The sequence below is a fragment of the Cheilinus undulatus genome, linkage group 3 (assembly GCF_018320785.1).
Source record: "Cheilinus undulatus linkage group 3, ASM1832078v1, whole genome shotgun sequence".
Classification (NCBI taxonomy): Eukaryota; Metazoa; Chordata; class Actinopteri; order Labriformes; family Labridae; genus Cheilinus; species Cheilinus undulatus.
This window is the reverse complement of record NC_054867.1, coordinates 21,610,662-21,627,966: the sequence shown is the minus strand read 5'-3', so window position 1 is coordinate 21,627,966 and position 17,305 is coordinate 21,610,662. Positions and strand designations below refer to the sequence as shown.

Below are 17,305 nucleotides of genomic sequence, written 5' to 3'. Positions count from 1 at the left end.
GCAAATTGACCCAGTGAGACCAAGTGTACAAATGAATAATTGGCTGCACTCCTTACTATTATCTCCCTCCATACAGCGTCAACAGTTTTACAGTCCAGTACTATATCAGCAGTAAAGATCTTTTCAGAGGGGGCTTGGGGGGATAACAGCCAAGGAGGCACTGTGGCCCTAATATGTGTATGTCTATCACATTAAAATTTTTGTCTCTATTTGATATAAGACTCTTCTTTGCATCTTTGAGTCAAAATAGAAATAATTGGATAATGAAACTTTACCCAGGGGTTTTAAATAAATATTACTGTAACTTGACTTGTTGGATTATTGCATCACATGTTGGGATGTAATAGACTAGCAGCAAGCAGTGGTTATAATGTCATCACATTAAAAGCTAAACTAGACTCCAGTCCACATACAAACCAGCTTCATGTTTCAATTGTGGTATTTTTTTTAAAGCTTAGGTAGTACTTACCTCTCATTACACAACCAGCGTTATTTTAAGTTTTCCAAAGTTGGGATAAAAATAAGGGGTGTTGTCCCAACCCACTTGACTACATTTCCCATAATCCGGTGGGCGTGGATGAGGCGAATACGTAACAAGATGCCTTCATGTCTGTCGGTGTTGTTCTGCAAACGGCAGCAAACAAGTGGTGCCCGGAGCTGCTAGAGGAGTTGCCGCTACAAGGTAAGCACAAACTTCAGAGAATAAAACAGCAAACGCATAGACAAATACAATTTATCACTTTACTAAAACGAATTCACGGATATTTTCCCTCCGTTAACTTTCTTGCACCACCCACTTCAGCGCGCATCAACGGCTTTCTATAGACTGAACAACACAATAGTCTATGTATTTAGCCGGTCCTTATTAGAAAAAAGTAAAGTCCATGCTGTTTATAAGCTAATAGACTGCGTCCGTGCATTTAGCCCGTCGTGTGCTGTGATTTTCTTCAGCCCCACTCACGTAGAGAGATCAACAGTTGAACGGTCTCTTAAAAATAAGTCTCATAGGCTACCTAGAACGGACTGTCATTGTTAATTATACCTCTAAAGTTGAATAGCATTTTAAAGTTTACCATGCGAGTAAATGAGGTATAAGCAAATGAATACCCCAGCACGCCAAAGACACAAACACAAGCGCGTGCACGCATTATGCCTGAGCACGCGGACAACTCCTACACAGTCTTTCTCAGGCTTCTGACTGTATCAGCACTTCTCTGTTTATTTTTTCACCACGTGTCAGAATAGATAGTGAATCGGGCTGAAATAGCAGACATGAACCCATCTGGCCGGACTATAGAGTAGAAAACAAATATCTCTGTCGACACTGTTTTTGACTTTCTAGACTCTGTTAGAGAGAAAGTTCAAGAATTTTATTGAGAAAACAACAATATATTAAAAACATTTTAAGCACTTATGTGGAAGGTTTGAAGCAAAGTTGTAGCTGCTCTGTAAATTATTTGTAGACATTAAATTCAACTAAAATGGTTTACTGATATTTTCTGTATCAAGTTATAAGCCTAGGTATGTTAATATATGACTGATTTCTGCTATTGCTTAACAAGTGGAAAAAGGAAAACTAGAATAAATAACTGTTTTGTGAATAGGAATGCTTGTTAAACAGCTGTTGTGATTAATATTTTTTCTATTTGAAAATTAGCAAAAAATGATAAAGCATAAAAATCAATGTTGGAAAAAATATTGACACATACCAGGCTCTGATGACCAGGAAAAAAAAGACTTTGCATGTATTATATTGAAGGGAATTTTTTTCCCCTGCACATTTTCCCATCTAAATCAAAGCGAGGCATGGTAACAGAACCAGATTTATATTTATATGATTTATATTTTTAAAAAATATGAATTATAATAATTTATAGCCTAATGTATGAAGGTATGAAGCTTCACAAGTTTCAGGATACGGTGTTTTTTTTCAAAACCTGTGTCCAACTGACATCTTTGCGTTTAGATTGGCAGTATATCCAAAAATCTGGACAGTGATCAGTTATGTTGAACTCTTAATTTTCCTATTCTGAAGTTTATTGCAACCTATAATTCTTGTTTTTCTTCATTAACTATAGTACTGGGAAGCTGGTTGAACAAACTTGAAATTTAAGTCTTTATCTTTGGGAATATTTTGACAATGAATAAATTAAACTTATTTTTTTGATTGAAAAAATTATAAACAGTGTAATAGATAAAGAATAAAGTGTCAAGTTGCCATGGGTCGGGTTATTTTTTCATCCGTTACATTTTCCATTTATAAATTATGCAATAGGCTTAATATATACTAAATCTTATTGTAATTTTCAGGGTCAATTTGCTTTCCTGGGTCCAGCAGCCTAAGTGGATCTCAGAGGAACCAACAGTTAGTTCTCTGTTAATTAATGACGGGCTTATGTTATCACTCCTGTTGTAGGGGGAAATCTATACTGGGGCTGGTTGAACACAGAATTAGTCAGTTAGATTGCTAATTAATAGCAAGCATTTTTAACCATCGACCCTTGCTGCCATGGCAGACCGTGAGGGTCAATTGCTGTTAGCAATAGTCAGCAATCTTGACAGGACTGGACTCCCTTCGGTTGGCTGTGCTCTTTAATCTGATCTGTTCTGATTAGCTAACACCAAAATAACTAACATCTACCAGTTCATTACCTCTGGAATTTTTTGCTGTCTGCTCTAAAAAGACAGCTGGGCAGTTTTATAAATTTAGAAACCCCATGCAAAGACCAAAATAAGGCCCTTCTCCATTTAATTGTGGTTACAATTGGTGTAATGCTGTTTTACCGCACAGTAATTCACCAAGTCATTGTCTGAATATGTCTATGGAGCTGTACCTCACTGTAATTCGCTTGATGTGAAGATATTTTTGGGACCTTCTGAGGAGGTCGAACCTTGCTGTTAGGGTCATAGGTGCCCCTGGTAGGTTTTTTTGGATAATCAAAATCTTTATTGATGCGTTATTAATTCACTCTTGGACCCTCCTTAACATTCATAATAAGCATCATATTTATTGAAAGTAATTTTAGATGAATCCCTAATATCTATTGCACATCCAGAATGACTTTGCCCCAGGCAATAGCCTACCTTTACCTGATGGAAAAACCACCCTCTGCCAAGACTGTCAAAAAAGTTGTTTTAAGCTAGAATGAACCAGGTTATACTTTAGTTTGGTTGGTCTGGCTTGGTCGACCACAAAGTTTAGTATTCCTCTCCGGCACTGGCAGAGCTCTGAGGCCCAAATCCTCTTTTCTGCGCCTGTACTTCCTTACATACAAATGAGTCTTCTTTCAGTCAAACTCATATGTTAAGAATTACTGCCGCGAACATCCGTTTTTATCCTCTTGTGGGTAATTGGCAGTAGATTTGTTTTGTTAAATCTCAGACACATCTTTAAAGTTTACATCCTGACAGCATAATACCCCTAAGTGCTGTGAAATCACTTTGTGCAGCATTGCAGAGCGTGTAAGACAACGCTGAAATGTAAAGGAGGCTTTGAACTGACAAGCAAAGATAGACTGAGAAACAGGCTGACATCTCACCTACTGATCTGACTGTGGCTGTTTTACAGGATGTGTCTTTAACTGATTATAAAGTCAGTGTTTCATGACTGATCATAACTGGTTGGCAATACTAAGTGGTTGCACTATGGAGAGGTTCCAGCACCATGGAGCCTTTTTTCAGTAGAAACTCCATTTTGAAGGGAGCAACTGTTGCTCCGAGTCCTCGATAATGACATTTCAAAGTCTCTTATCTCTCTCTCATGACAGGCATGCAAACAACCAGGACAGAGGGACCAGAGTGCAACAAACAAAGTCCCCTGGAAAACATTTCCCTGCTCTTTGTGAGACTTGCCACTGCACAGCACAAGTCATGTACCAAGTTGTACCAGGAGGAGCGGGAGGCACAATTACAGATGTTATCCCCAAGCAGAAACACAGCAAGGACACTCGACCCTTAGTCGGAGCTGGCGTAATCGGCCTGATTCTGGTGATTGCAGCCGTGACTGCATGGTGTTATTACATCGCCTCTCTTCGCAAAGCTGAGCTGCTTAAGACTCAGCTGCTGGATCTGAATAAGGATGGCTACATTATTCGCAACCAGGGAGGGTCTATTGTTTTCAGAATGGATTTCAGGTTGGTTTTTTTGAACTGTCTTGCATATTTAAGCAAAAATAAATTTTAGAGGAAAGCCATCATCTATAGTATGTGCTGTCAGTTTTGAAACATATTTCTCAGATGTAATTATAGTTCATTTTTGGCAGGTCAGGTACATTGGATTTGGATTCCTGCTCCAAAGAAGGTGAGATTCTGAGCTGTGGACGCACCACAGACCGAAAACTGAACTTCTTCATTGAGACGGTGCGACCTAAGGACACAGTACAGTGCTACCGTGTGCGCTGGGAGGAACTGGTTCCTGACATTCCTGTTGAGCATGCCATGACATACAAGTTTGCACACTGGTATGGAGGTGCAGTGTCAGCAATACAGCACTGGCCTATTTCTATCACAGGCCAACAAGCTCCCAAACCCTTCGTCACGAGTGACATTTATTCAAACCGCAATGAATTTGGAGGCATTTTGGAGAGTTATTGGTTGTCATCCAATGCTACAGCCATCAAGATTAATAATTCTGTGCCTTTCCACTTGGGCTGGAATGACACAGAAAAGACGATGTACTTCCAGGCGAGATACAATGACAGCCCCTTCAAGCCTAACCCAGGAGAGAAACCATGCGCTGAACTCAGCTACAGAGTGTGTGTGGGCTTGGATGTGACATCCATACACAAATACATGGTCCGTAGGTACTTCAACAAGCCAAACAAGGTGCCTGCCAAAATCATGTTTCGACATCCTATCTGGTCAACTTGGGCATTACATAAGACAGACATTGACCAAGAGAAACTCTTAGCGTATGCCGCCAGCATACGCAAGCACAACTTTAACTGTAGCCACTTAGAACTGGATGACCGCTACACTCCTAAGTATGGAGAGTTTGAGTTTGACACAGCAAAGTTCCCCAATGCCTCGGCCATGTTCCAAAAGCTGAAATCAGATGGCTTTCTTGTGTCACTCTGGATTCACCCGTTTGTTAACTACGACTCAGCAAACTTTCATACTTGTGTAGAGAGAGGTCTGTTCGTCCGGGAGCCGACAGGAAGACTGCCGGCCTTAGTGCGCTGGTGGAATGGTATTGGCGGCATTTTGGACTTTACGAATCCAGAGGCCCGTGATTGGTTCTCCTATCAGCTACGCTCTCTGCGCTCCAAATATGGTGTATCATCTTTCAAATTTGATGCAGGCGAGACCAACTATTTACCCTGGAAATTTAGCACTAGAACACCAATTCGTGACCCAAGTTTTTTCACAAGACGTTACACAGAAATGGCAATCCCCTACAATGATCGAGCAGAGCTGCGCAGTGGCTACCAGTCCCAGAACATATCCTGCTTCTTCAGACCTATCGACAGGGACTCTGTGTGGGGTTATGAGCTCGGTCTTAAATCTCTCATCCCCACGGTGCTTACCATCAGCATCCTGGGCTATCAGTTTATTTTACCTGACATGATTGGAGGGAATGCTTATCTTAACCGGACAGATGGAAATCGTGTGTTACCCGATCGAGAACTCTATATCCGCTGGCTGGAGCTGTCAGCCTTCATGCCCTCCATGCAGTTTTCTATTCCCCCTTGGGAGTACGACAACGAGGTTGTTGAAATTGCCCGAAAATACACAGCCCTCCATGAGAGTATTGTGGCACCAAGGGTGCTGGAGCTGGCCGGCGAGGTCCTGGACACCGGGGACCCAATCATACGTCCCCTGTGGTGGATTGCCACCGGTGACGAGACAGCCTATAAAATCGACTCCCAGTTCCTGATTGGGGATGACCTCATGGTAGCCCCCGTTTTAGAGCCGGGAAAGCAAGAGCGGGACATTTACCTCCCCGCTGGTCGCTGGAGGAGCTACAAGGGAGAGAGATTTGATATCAAAGAGCCACTGCACCTCACAGATTATCCAGTAGATCTGGATGAAATTGCTTACTTTGTTTGGGTGTAGAGGGATGAGATGTAAAGATGAAAAGACTTTATTAGTCTCAGAATCAACTTGCTTGTAAGACAAGCTTCATAAATGTAGCTTTTATGCATTATAAGGTGAGGATTGTATGATGGAGGTGATGGAAGCTTTTCTGAGAAAGATAGAACATGTGAAATGGCCATAAATCTTACTTTTATATATACATATTTCATATTTAATCTAAGGAATGCTTCATATTTTTGTGAATCTCCTTTTGTACTTTTATTTTCTAATGAATCAACATCTAAGAAGACCTTTTTAAAACACAAGTGTATAGTTCTTGCTGACTAAAAGCCATATCAGCCGTAAGTTACAATTATGGCTTCATAATGAGTGTTGAAACATAACATTACCGAAGCATAGATAGAACCGGGTCATTAAGTCAACCAGCTGACTCATCACAACAGTTACACAGCAGTTTCATCCATTTTAAAGTTTTCTTACAATAGCTAATGCCAGCCGCAATAAGCTACCAACTCTAGATGGAAAACCCAGCATATATTTAAGCAGTGAAAGGTGTTTTTATGGTTATAAGTTCACCTTTTATTTGTATGAAGGAGATTTGTTGTACCTGTTAAGTTACATATTCTGCTTTAAAGCCTGCACAAGCACAAATATGAAACATTTGTCAAAAAGGGAATATGCAAACTGTGAATTGAGTTAGCAGTAATAGCTATTGTATGCCATAAAGCTGTTGTATTTTTGAGGATCTTTGCACTTTGTAGTTAAAGCCAAACGAGCAGTACCACAGGAGGGCAAATGAAGAGTTGTCATTATTGTCATTGAGCAGATATTACACTAGGTAAAAGCCTTTATATTCATAAATAATTCTCAGTTTGACTGAAAAATCCTTCTTCCCTCTGACACTAATGACTACTCTTCTCTTCTGCTGGGAGATACTTTTCAGGAAGTCGGGTTTAATGCTTCACTTATCAGGATGAATGCCTGAAGTTTAATCATTACAAACAGCATGCGCTCTCATTTGTGTAACAGAGTGTCATGTAACTACTCTAAGCCGAGAAGAGGATGCCTTTTATTAGACAATAAATATTTTATGCCATTCCTCAGGTAACAGCTTTTACTCTGGCTGTAGTGGGTTTTGAGTGTGGTGTGTGGTTATTGTCTTTATTGTGCAGATAAACGGGCAATGATATTATAAACTATGGTACATTTACTGCCACTTTTGGAGAGTTTTTGACATATAATCTAAAACACTGGTATGCCACCTGAGTTGTAATGGCTTAGGATTTAAAAAAATCTACTTCGTATTCATTATGAAAGCTAAAATATACTGTAGATTTAGCAGCATTTAGTAAGCAAACCTCATGACATGCACTTAATTTTCTAAATGTGTGACTTTTTTTTTTTTAAATCAGAGCATTTTATTGATACAGTGAAACCTGCAATGTTTTCACAGTGATTTATGTGCGATGTGTTTGGAGGCTGTATTTTTTATTATTGCTACTAATGTTTTTTATCTTTATGGTGTCTTAATGTAGCTTTAATGCTTTAAGGGGTGTTTTTATTAATTCTGAGTGATTTAATGGATAACAAAAACAAGAAAACTAAATGTCTCATTTTTTTTATCAGGTATGGATGTAACAATACTCCTGACAAAATAAAAAACCAGAGGCCACACTAACACACGTTTCATCTGAGGCACTGTATATCTCAGAGAAAAAGTGCCATAATTTGCCCCTTGCAACATATTTACAGTTTAAGATGTTTTAATTCAACTTAGTTCATAAACATGAAAAAAAATGCAAATGTGACTTACTAAGCATTATGTCATAAATTAAACAGAAAAAGAACATAGGTTTAATCCAGATTAAATCATATATAGACCAGTTTTAGAAGTAGTTTCACTAATAATTGCTCACTTTATCTTTGTAAGCTTTAGCTAAAGCCATTATAGTTATGCCAGCTACGTAATTAACATTACCTCATAAGCCAATGTAGCTGAGTTAGCTTTAGCAAACATCGCTAAAGCTAATGGAGCTATGTAGATAATGTACCTATGTGTCTTACATAGCTGCTTTGTGATCTTACCTTTAGCTACATTGCAATATTAGCAACATTACCTATGTTATCTATAGCTAAGTCAGCTATAACAATGCAAGCTTTAGAAAATGTAGCTAAACCATACTTATCTATGCAGATAACAGATATATGTAGCTTAGGTAACTGCTTTGTGAGCTATCTATTGCTAATTTAGCTTAAGCAAAGTGAGCTTTGGCAGCATGAGCTTTAGAAAATGTAGCTAAAGTTAACTTAGCTATGTAGAAAAGGTAGGTACGTAGCTTATATAGCTGCTTTGTGATGTTAGCCTGGCTACGTTAGCTATGTAGCTCCATAATCAACATAGCTTAAGCAGCTAACAGAGCTACATAAGCTACCTTTTCTGCGTTAGAATGTAATCATGGAGGACATGCTTGTTTTCCTGCAGGCAGTCTGTTTACTCTGTTTTATTTATATCCTTACCTTAACCCTAAACAGAAGTTAAATCTGATTTTATTTTGAAAGTTCCATACCATATATACCGGTATGGAACTTTCAAAATAAAATCAGATTTTATTTTGAAAGTTCCATACTGTATCTCAGATGAACGGCCTGTGAGACTGGCCTTCAGGAATGATCAGTCTGCAGCCAGATTGTCTTGTTAAAAACTGATAATATTAGGACAATTTTAAATCAATTTGACATAAATATAAATTGCAACATACTTCATAACCAGCAAAGGTAGAAATATTTTAAAAAATCAAATTATATGTTAATTCACAATTTGACTGAAATCCAATTTTTAAAAAGAAATTACAGGATTTAGAAAAAATAGAAATACAACTGTATTTTAAACACCATATTGTGATAATAATGGAATATTACTGATTACTTGGTTCAGCTTTAAAATAAAGGATTCTGAACCATAGACCCTTTAATTCTAATGTGTCTAAGCCCTTTGACTTGTGGTGTACATGTTGACCTCGTGGGTTTCTGTTTGTGCCTCCTGAAATAGTTTCATCACAACAACACTTCCTATTTATAACAGCTCTCACTCAGCATCTGGGCCAGGCCAGTCTCTGAGGCTATTTCTGTCTCAGCCTGGCTCTCATTTATGACTAGACTAAGAGGCTGTATCATATCTAGGACTGAATGTTACTTATGCTTTAGGCTCTTTTGGCCTCGTGCTGTTTGGCCAAGGTTGTTGTAACTCAACATGGGTTATGTTTGCATGTGACTAATTTCAGCAAAGGTGGATATTTGATGTTGTTTTGTATGAATGTATAAAATGGAATAAAGATTTTATGAGTATGAGCTTTTCTTCTTATTTAATTTACATGGATTATCCACATTTAAATGCTTATTTCGACATAAAAACAAATTTTACCTTGAGATGAGTCTGTACAATAATAGTTAAGAATATGACAAATAGTACTACTGTATTATTATTCATATTGTAAAAAAATAAAACATTTTAACTGATAGGAACCCTGAGCAGAACCAAACTCCTGTTGAACAGCCATCTGCTTGGGCTTACAACTCTACTTTTAGCATATTTATAACCCTCTAAGGATGTTTTGAGAGTGATAAATACAAAACTTTAACTCTTTACACATACCTGCAAACAAAAAAGCAAAGCCACGTGAACATTCAGGCCAGTAAGCTGACTGTGCAACCACCAAGCCAATAACAACCTGTAACCTCAGATGAGTCTGCAAAACAAGAAGCCTAATGTGCCTATCAATTCAGCACTGAGAGAAACACCCTTGAGGGACTTTTCCAACTTTTGCTGCCAGACTCATCATGGGGCAATAATGACAAGGTGATGAAACAATTGTGCAGGTTATTTGGAGGCTGTGTCCAGATCAATAAATCATCTGCTGGTTCATGATGTGAGGCCAGAGAGCATGTGATATGAGAGTAGGACCAGACAGCACGAATAAAACAGATAAACTTAGAGCAGTATGAGATAATAGCAACAGTATTAGAATCAGAATTACAGCATTAAGCGTGATTGTTGTTTGTGAGTTCAAGCAGCCTGGCTGAGCCATTTCTTACAGCCACAGTCGATCTTTCATATGTTTGGGGAATTTATTCCATTTCACCACAGCGGGATATGCTTCAGAACTGCCTCACTTTATTTGCCAATGCCTCATCTTTCTTCAGAATTGATCTGGACTTGCCGCCTGTGCGGGGAGGACATACATTCATTGATTAGCTGTCTGTGTGTAGCATGGATCAATGTTATTTGCTAGTTTGCTTTCTGCAATCATATTGTTTGGCTCTGCGCGTCTTATCATAAACTGGACAAATCATCTATGTAGGAGTTTTAAAGGGACATTTCTTTGTAGAGAAAGGAGGGTGGAAAGAGATGAATTAGAAATTAAAGGGCCAATTTATTCCCAAACATTACGAGTCTCATTCTTAGGAACATGCTTCATTTATAAGAAGGTATATTGTGCATATTTAAAGTGGTACGAGAGTATGAAACAGAGAGAAACTATAATATAAATTAAAGCAATCATTAAGTATTTTTAAAAAGGAAACATAAACAGATACTTAGCCCAAACAGTGGCATAAATTCTTTGTTTCTACCATGTAATGCTGCTGATGTCCACTAGAGTGCAGTGCAGCCTCATTGCCACAAATCTGTTTGACATGACAGTGGACCGTGGTCCAGATGTTAAGTGCATACACACACTCATCCCAAATGCACACACACCCATATGCACACACAAACGAAGCAGGACACAAAACTGGCAGAACACCCCCCCCCTCCCCACACCTCTCCTCTCCCTCTTCCTTCCCCACCTGTGAGCCCACCTGTGTGTCCATCTGCAGAGGAGAGACGCCAGTTGTTCTGGTTAGAAGCCAGTGTGTCTCAAGTACCTTTCCATATCCTTCTTCTATGAGCCTGTCTGCCGCCTGTCCTCCACAGTAAGGCATATATATATATTACAGAGCGAGAAGGGGGAGAGGGTACTCGGACAACATCCACATAAACAATGCAAGGTTACAGGAAAGTAAGTGTTGAAAAAGCATCCATTTGTCTGATCAGAACTTTCATCTATTCCCATAATTGATAAACATATCTTAAAAACAAAAATATGCAATAACAGCAAAACTATCAGGAATTGTAGGATGGGAGGTGAAGCTTGCAGGAGCTGTCAAAACATCTCCTTTGGAATAATCTACCAAAAAAACAGATTAAGAGTTGTAGACAGCATTGGGCTTGGACCAGGCCTATTAATTTTACTGCTAAAGGCTTAGCACCTCGTTTTCATTGTTTAACTGATGTTCATATATTGGTAAATATACAGATAATGCCACTTAGTTTCCAATTCAAGGATGGAGAGATAAGATAAAATCTATGTGCCATAGGTAGAGGATAATTTTGTCTGCTTTTTTTGTGATTCAGTAATTAGGAATGTTTGATTGTAGAATAACCAAGAGAAAAAAATGCCCTCACTGCAGGCCGTACATCTTTCACGCCCACTCTCACAGACTATTCATCTGAGGCGCCATCTCTTTCAGAATGGAAAGGCGCACTTGAACTTTCAAAATAAAATCAGGTTTAACATCTGTTTAGGGTAAAAGTATTGGTTAGGATACTAAAAAGTTAAAAATGAAAGGCCTGACCTGCAAAACCTCATTACAAAATGCTTAATAAAGTCAAGTAAACAGTCTGCTTACAGGAAAAAAAAATTCTTAAAAATTCTAACAAAGCAAGCATAGCTATGTAGATAACGTAACTATGTAGCTAATGTAACTACATAGCAAACACAGCTAAAGCTAAGCTCACAAAGCGGCTATGTAACATTATCTACATATCTACATTATCTTTAGCTATGTTTGCCAAAGCTCACATTGCTAAAAGCTAACTTAGCTACATTGGACATCCCCCCTGCCATCATCCACTTCCACTGGCTCCCTGTTAGATTCGGATCAAGTACAAAATCCTCCTCCTCCTTTCCACTTACAAATCCCTTCAAATGCCTGTTTGCTAAGTTAGCACACTGTCACACAGTATTTCTGAATTTGCAACTAAAGCTCAATAGTTTTATTAGTAAGTATTTGTGCCACATTCTGGATGAAAATACTTCAGAAGGCACATCTTAAATCACAGTGATTCAAACAGGAATGACTGGACTTCTGGGTAACTCAATTATTCTCTACGTTTGAAACACGAATGGATACAGGCAGAGCTTTCCAGCTGTACTCTGTGGTTATTTTGTCTCTTTTTGGGTGATCTCTAGAAGCTGATGGATGTAGACAAAACTTTGCAGTACCAGTGGTAATCATGGGAGCAGTATTGAGCAATATAGCCAACAGTTCAAGCCAAAGCAGCAAAATACAGTGAGGAAGAATAATTTTAAAAATGGCAGAACTAAACTCAGTTTCTAAGGAAATACTGCCAAAAGCTGAATGTGCCGTTGGAAACTACAAACATACATATGATTCTTTTCAGCTCTAAAACTTTATTAACAATACTGATACATAAAAACTCATATATGATGTTAGCTCACCCTGACACAGACAGACAACTAATAAAAGCTGGGCTGAGGTCTGACAGAGCTGAGTACATTGCATGTAGGAGTTGTTTAAGTCTGTGTGAGACAGTGACCACTAGTGGATTCACTTTTTTAACACCCTGCCAAGCACTTGCTCATACCAGAAGAATACCAAAGCTCCGTGACAAAAGTGGCACAAGTTCTACCTTTACTTTTGTTGTAAAGCATTCTTAGATACCTTTATTAGGTTTAAACAATTCTGATTAAATATTGATTCATTAATGCAAGAATTTTTCAAAAGGAATTATTTGACTGCAGCATTCAAATTGTTTCTGTAGCTTATAGTACGAAAGATCTGATATTACATTATGCATTTTTTTTATTTTGCAGCTAAATTGATGTAATGTTGATTTGACAGTTGTGATGAACACAAATTGTTCAAAATATATTGCAAGAAACTATATAAACGTGTTCTTTAACAAGCATTAATATGATGCCTTGCAGATTTACATGATCTGAATCCATCACCTTCAGTGTTCATTCACCACAACAAACAGCAGACTAACAATGATGAAAAAGCTTCAAGTTTATTATAAGAGAACAAAAGCTCTCTGGCTTCTTGTAGCTTTTGTGGGCTGAGCGTTTATTGTATAAAAACCACAGGGGAAATAAAAAAACACCCCATGGCCGTCTCGAGTGTGTGAATAGAGAATCTTTGTCCTTAACCCAAGATTCTCACTCCGTAACTAGAATGACCTCGCATCTGGTGCTGCCTCTGCTTGTCTGACAGGAATATGTCTGTCCTCGCTAGGTAACAAATGAACCCAACACCCCAGAGACCGCTCTCGCATCTGTTTATCTTTTTCACCTGTCGGTTCGCTGCACTGCATCAGACTTACACTCCTCTGCAGCCTTTATGGCTTTCAGAGCACGCCTCTGGCATTACTGGGACAGGGACAGGCGGTGTTGGCTGCTATGTTTGTGACAGGACAGTCATGAGGTGTGGCATGTTTGTGTTGTATCATACAACTCTTATTTTGTAGGACAGTTTTGAGACTTTGGTCTATCAAAAATGGTTTCATAAATTACTTTTTTTGTTCTGGAAATATTGACTAAGTCTGTCTTTCAACATACTGTTAAAGCAACAGTATGAGGAACTTATTTTGATACACTTTGAGCTGTCTTCTTTTCAGCTGAAGGCTTTTCTCATGAGAGAACTGTGGCAAGCTGCCAAAGCTACATAGTGCTGAAAGCAGGTGACCAGTGTGAACTGGGGACATAGGATAGATGCCATTATCCCTTTTAAAAAGATGTTGCGTTGTTAGATTGACTTTGAAACTACTATAGAAAAAAAAAGCCTTTATTGATGGACAACGATGGTGGATAGAGTCTGAAATAGGGATGAGAGAGTTGAAAATGACATGCAGGAAAGGAGCGGCTGTCCATGTGAACAAAGGGCACGACTAACTGCTATGCCATCCATGCCCCTTGACCTCAGTAGAAAATGTGAAAAATTAAAGTGAGAGACAACACCTTGTAGTGTTTAATGGCAAGTAAGCCTGCCTGGGGACACCACTGGGCAAGAAGGAGGATTGACACAACCCCAGTTGTGTTCTGGATATCCTTGCATATTAGACAGGGCATTGGAAAATATTCTGTAAGAGGTGGATGTAAGCACAGCCTACAGTACCATCAGTAGGTTGCCACAAGCCCTTGGTCATGCTATGGATGTCCCAAGGACCCTGCCAGTGGTCTCCCGACTGCCTTTGAGCTTGACCTTGGCTGCTGAACGACACACGTGTCATATTTTCTTCTCTTCATAAAAATTCAGATTTTTGGAGTTTCTTTGTTGGCAGATTTAGTTTCATGTTGCTGCAGTAGCGCCGATTCAGTCAACTTGCATGCTGATGATGTTATCGGACCTGGGGGCGGTCTCCGGCTATTTCATTCTAGTCATGCTGATGCCATACTACGATCTGATTGATGTGTAGCCAGAGAGCAGCTAGCTCTCCTTTGAGACACGAAAAGAACAAAATAGTTCATGGCCACTGTAGTTCAACTACACATAGACATGTAACGTTTAGAGGGGTTCTGTTAACAAGGAAGATGTGAGATAGGAGCAGCAGCAAGGAAAGGCAACTCACATTGCCAGAAACAGTTTTCAAAATGACATATTGTTGAAAAAATGCAGGAAAGTCTGGCCTCCTTTGGCCTCTTGGACGAAGTGTCACTAAACAACTATTTTAAGGTTCATAAGTTACAGGGTGTTGCTTTAATTGCCTTGTCTAACACCTACTTCCTGGCAGTGTTTTCTGGGATTGAAAACAGCTTTATAAAAATAGTCACATGGTCACTCATGGTTTTGTTTGCCTTTCTAGTTCATAATTAGACATCAGTATTAATTTTAGACTTTTACATATCAAGCTGAAAATTCTGTACAGGAGCTTTAAAGCTCTATTGGATTTGATGCACATAGTATAAAGGCTAAAGGGCACAGCTAGAGAAAAAAAACATGCAGCTACAGATAAATACTGAAATTAAGGAGCTGGTGAGGATAACAGGATGGTAGTTTCCTCTGTGCATTTCAGGGGTTAAGAGGTTGAACAAAATGTCAGGCGCTGAGCAGCAGATGCATAATTGAAACACTGCGTTGCTGTTGCAGCCATGCACAAGGTTGTTTGATTGATACCGTTTTAGAACACTCCTGTCCCCTCATGCTCTGGGGGTTTACCTGGGGACAAACCGGGGGAGGGGGAAAGGTGCTTAGGTGGCTCATCTGGGTTTTGGAGGAAAATTGGTGCCATCCATCAAAGAGTGCGTTTAACAAACGCTAACGCAGGGCCGGCCAACAAAGGATTCGTATATGAGGCAGCGAACCAGGAAACATGTGAGGTGCAGGGACTGCTGAGGGTCTATCAATCAACCAGTCAGCTCCTTTATTTAACAAGCGAGGGCCACAGACCCTGAGGGCCACACTCCATATTCTGGCTGGTTGGGCTAGCAGTCTCATCCTGTATGAAGGGGGAAAAAGGGGAAGAGAGGGATGTACGTAGGAAGGAAAGAGGGGCATGAAGGGATTGGGGTTGGGGGTTGTGATGGAGGTGCAGGAGGGTTTGGCCCGTGTCCCCTGGCGTGCCGGTGCGCTTCATCTTCTCAGTGCAAGGGGCTGGAACTGCTGCTTGATGGGATTTTCAGCCCTGTGGCCTCCGCTGTCCCAGCATCCATCTGGAGGGCTGCCGTGTGCGCAGTGGAGAGCCAGCCACTCAGCGACACAGCCATAAAGAACAACCCGTAGGCCAGCCAATGCCACTGATCTGAGGCTCGCAACCCTGTTCAGCGGACAGGCCAACGCTCAGTGGCACACATTCCTGTCAGGGACACAGCCTGATCCCTTAGTGACTGTGTGCTCAGTGGAACAGACGACACGCTCTGTGAGGCAGCGCACATCCAACCACTAACTCCTTCAAAGCTTACAGAAATTGGAATGGAACGAGGACTTCACAATTCAGCATCCTTAATGGTGTGGAGAGGACGATCACCCTGCTCTCATTTGTCCTTTTTCTGTGCATGTTCAAGCTATAGAATACACCCTTACCCTATTTCTGCTTTGGCTAGATTTCACTCTGCATTCACTCTCTGATCAAGGAAGAGGAGAAATAATAGTGGCCCCTGTTAGAAGATGCAAATCCACAGCGATCATGCTTGGAATACGCCTGTTTGTAAGGCTGACCATAATAAAATCTTGCCTAAATACAAGGCTTTCTTTGTATGTTCAATAAAGTTGATGTTTTCTCGGAGAAGATCAATTTAATGCCACAGCAAAACAGCATCGAGAACAATAATATCAGCGATATATAATTGAAAATCAAGAGCAAATATGCACGCCCAATCATTACTGCCTCTCATTACTGGATCCAATTTATGTATGCCGCAGGGAATGGAGTAGAACATAACGGATCACTACTGCGGAGACACTATACTCAGTGTATGGTGGTGTACGTGAACCAGATCCAGTCTGATTTATCTGATACATGCGTGAAAAGTTTGGATTGGAAATGTTTTTGTTTCTCCTCAGGGCCATTCGGCGTCATTAGCATATTTTCCCCTCCTGACGACTGTAAATTCAGTGAATGCAGCCCTGCGGTGGGTAAGGTGGGCAGACGGCAGACTGTATAAATAAACAGAGTCTGTCTGAGGGCAGCACTGTGGCCCCCACCTGCCCACCATCAATCAATATTACAGCGGCCACTGGCAGCCCAATCGCCTTTTTATAGGCCTGTGAAATGATCAAACATCTGCTCATAACCATGCTTCATATATAGAGATGGATCATACATATAATATCTGATTCTGCATGGGATCATGCTGCACAACAAGACACAACAATGACATTTATGCAGAAGTGTGCATAGCGGATGAATCTGGGTTATGAGCAGCCTTGAGGCAGTTTGCTCAATGACAAATCCAGTTGGCTTTTCGAATCAATAAAGACTGAAAACATGACACCCAACTAAACTCAGCTGAAGTTATAAAGCACCCTTCAGACAAACAGGGAGCCTAAGGTGCTTCACATTGGAACAAAGAGAAAAAGTGGGTACACAAGTGACAAAAATCAATACAATTTCGAAAGATTGAAAAACTATTATTACACCCCTGCAAGACTAAATAGTGCTGGGTTAATCACAGACAGTTTGCGTTGGAAGCCTTAAACAGAATGTGGTATGC

The 17,305-nt window shown here is 40.0% G+C and overlaps 1 protein-coding gene across 1 annotated transcript; it reads left to right on the top strand.

The window, feature by feature from the left end:
* Positions 1 to 597: 597 nt before the first annotated feature.
* Positions 598 to 9,376, top strand: myorg (myogenesis regulating glycosidase (putative)). Its single transcript, XM_041783769.1, has 3 exons — positions 598 to 682; positions 3,768 to 4,133; positions 4,262 to 9,376. Exons 2-3 carry the CDS (start codon positions 3,871 to 3,873, stop codon positions 6,051 to 6,053), a joined length of 2,055 nt encoding a protein of 684 aa, XP_041639703.1. The 5' UTR covers positions 598 to 682; positions 3,768 to 3,870; the 3' UTR covers positions 6,054 to 9,376.
* The last annotated feature ends 7,929 nt before the right edge of the window (positions 9,377 to 17,305 follow it).